Source organism: Atta cephalotes (assembly GCF_000143395.1).
Source record: "Atta cephalotes unplaced genomic scaffold scaffold00047, whole genome shotgun sequence".
Taxonomy (NCBI): domain Eukaryota; kingdom Metazoa; phylum Arthropoda; class Insecta; order Hymenoptera; family Formicidae; genus Atta; species Atta cephalotes.
In genome coordinates, this window is record NW_012130111.1 from 572,705 (window position 1) to 574,251 (window position 1,547).

At 42.3% G+C, this 1,547-nt stretch overlaps 1 protein-coding gene across 1 annotated transcript; it reads left to right on the plus strand.

Annotated features, from left to right (window-relative positions):
• The first annotated feature begins 245 nt into the window (after positions 1-245).
• LOC105622597 (late embryogenesis abundant protein, group 3-like) lies at positions 246-1,444 on the plus strand. The gene is made up of 2 exons (XM_012204013.1): positions 246-507; positions 658-1,444. The coding sequence occupies exons 1-2, from the start codon at positions 246-248 to the stop codon at positions 1,305-1,307; spliced, it is 912 nt and encodes a 303-aa protein (XP_012059403.1). The 3' UTR covers positions 1,308-1,444.
• The last annotated feature ends 103 nt before the right edge of the window (positions 1,445-1,547 follow it).

Here is a 1,547-nt window from a genome sequence, read left to right on the forward strand (position 1 = left end):
GTTTATGTTACATAGGAAATAATATATGTTGCAAAACGAAATCCATTTATTTGCGTTTTATAAACTAATTTAATAGACTTCAATGTTAAATACAATGTTAAATAACTATAATGATAAATAAAATAGAACATAATTGTATCATATACACTTATTCTTTTTAAAGAAAATTAATAAAAATTATTGTGAATTAAATTTTTTTTGTTCTTTTACAGATATTAATCACGATAAAAATTTAACGTTGCAACATGAAGATTCTATTGATATTTTTGGCTTACGTGACTCTTGTATACTGCGCCAAAGCTAAAAAACAGATTCTTGATCAAGAAGTGATCGATGATTATGAATTTCGGTATACACCAGATGCACCCGATTTAGGCTTGATTGAATCAAATTCTCATTATGTCGAAGCTGCTCCTGTCATAGCAGTCGCCGCGAGTGGTCATCGTTCGAGTCATCTTGTGCAACCTGGTTACAGTGTGGGTGGTCCTTTGGCCAGTATAGCTAGAGGTTAGATGGTTTTTTATGTGAACCAATTACTTTTTCCTTTTTCTCGTTGTGATAAAAACTGTAATAAATAATAATAATACAAAAAAAACACAAGCATAAAAAAAAGAACTCTTTTTTAAATTTTAGATATTATATGTGTCTTGATTGCAGGAGCTGCTGATCAGGCTAAAACACAATTAAATCAGCAACCATCGGCTGCTGGACAGGCAGCATATGTAGCCAAGAACACTCTGGCTCAAGCGGCAGCACAATCCGCAGCGACAGCCGCTGCAGCTTTGGCCGGCAAACAAATTATTGTAATGGGTCTAGAACAACAATCAAGGGATGCATATGTTGCAGTGGATGGTGAAAAGCAACAATTGCAACAAGCTCAACGGGCAGCCACGGCAGCAAAAAATGCAGCGCAACAGGCGATGCATCAAGTGCAGGTGATTACTACGGCATTGAACGCTGCTCAGGCAACTGCCGAACATGCTACACAAGCTGCATCTGAGGCTGCAGCTGAATTGGCGGCGCAAACGACGATGGTGGGCCAGGCTAAAGCACGTGCTGAAACGATCGCCGAACAGCTCGCAGCAGCACGTTTGGACTTCGAGACGACACAGGCAGCAGCGCAAAAAGCTGCCAACGCTGCTCAAACTGCACAAAGCAATGCCGCGGCCGCAGCCGCACATGCGGCTCAAACCGCAGCTGCGACTGCAGCAGCAAATCACCAAGCCTCTTTGCACGATGACGAGTCGTTCGGTTTGGTGAACGCCCTACCTCTAGATGCCTATGATTATAAGAGTTTTCATCTTTGAAAGAGATAGATAGAGAGTGAGAGGGAGGAAGAGGGAGAGAAGAAAGGAAAGGAAAGGAGAAGAGGAGAGGGGAGAGAGAGAGAGAGAGAGAGAGAGAGAGAGAGAGAGAGAGAGAGAGACGTACGATACGACTACGACTAACCAACCAAACCGTACGTTACTTACGTTTCCGTTTCCTTACCCGTTACGACTAAGTAACTACGTACGACCGACAACACGAGAGACGAAGTACGCGTCGTC

Coding starts and splice junctions, on each gene's coding strand:
- LOC105622597 (XM_012204013.1), top strand. CDS start 246: ATGAAGATTCTATTGATATTTTTGGCTTACGTGACTCTTGTATACTGC. Junction 508..657: donor TTTGGCCAGTATAGCTAGAG/GTTAGATGGTTT, acceptor TCTTGATTGCAG/GAGCTGCTGATCAGGCTAAA.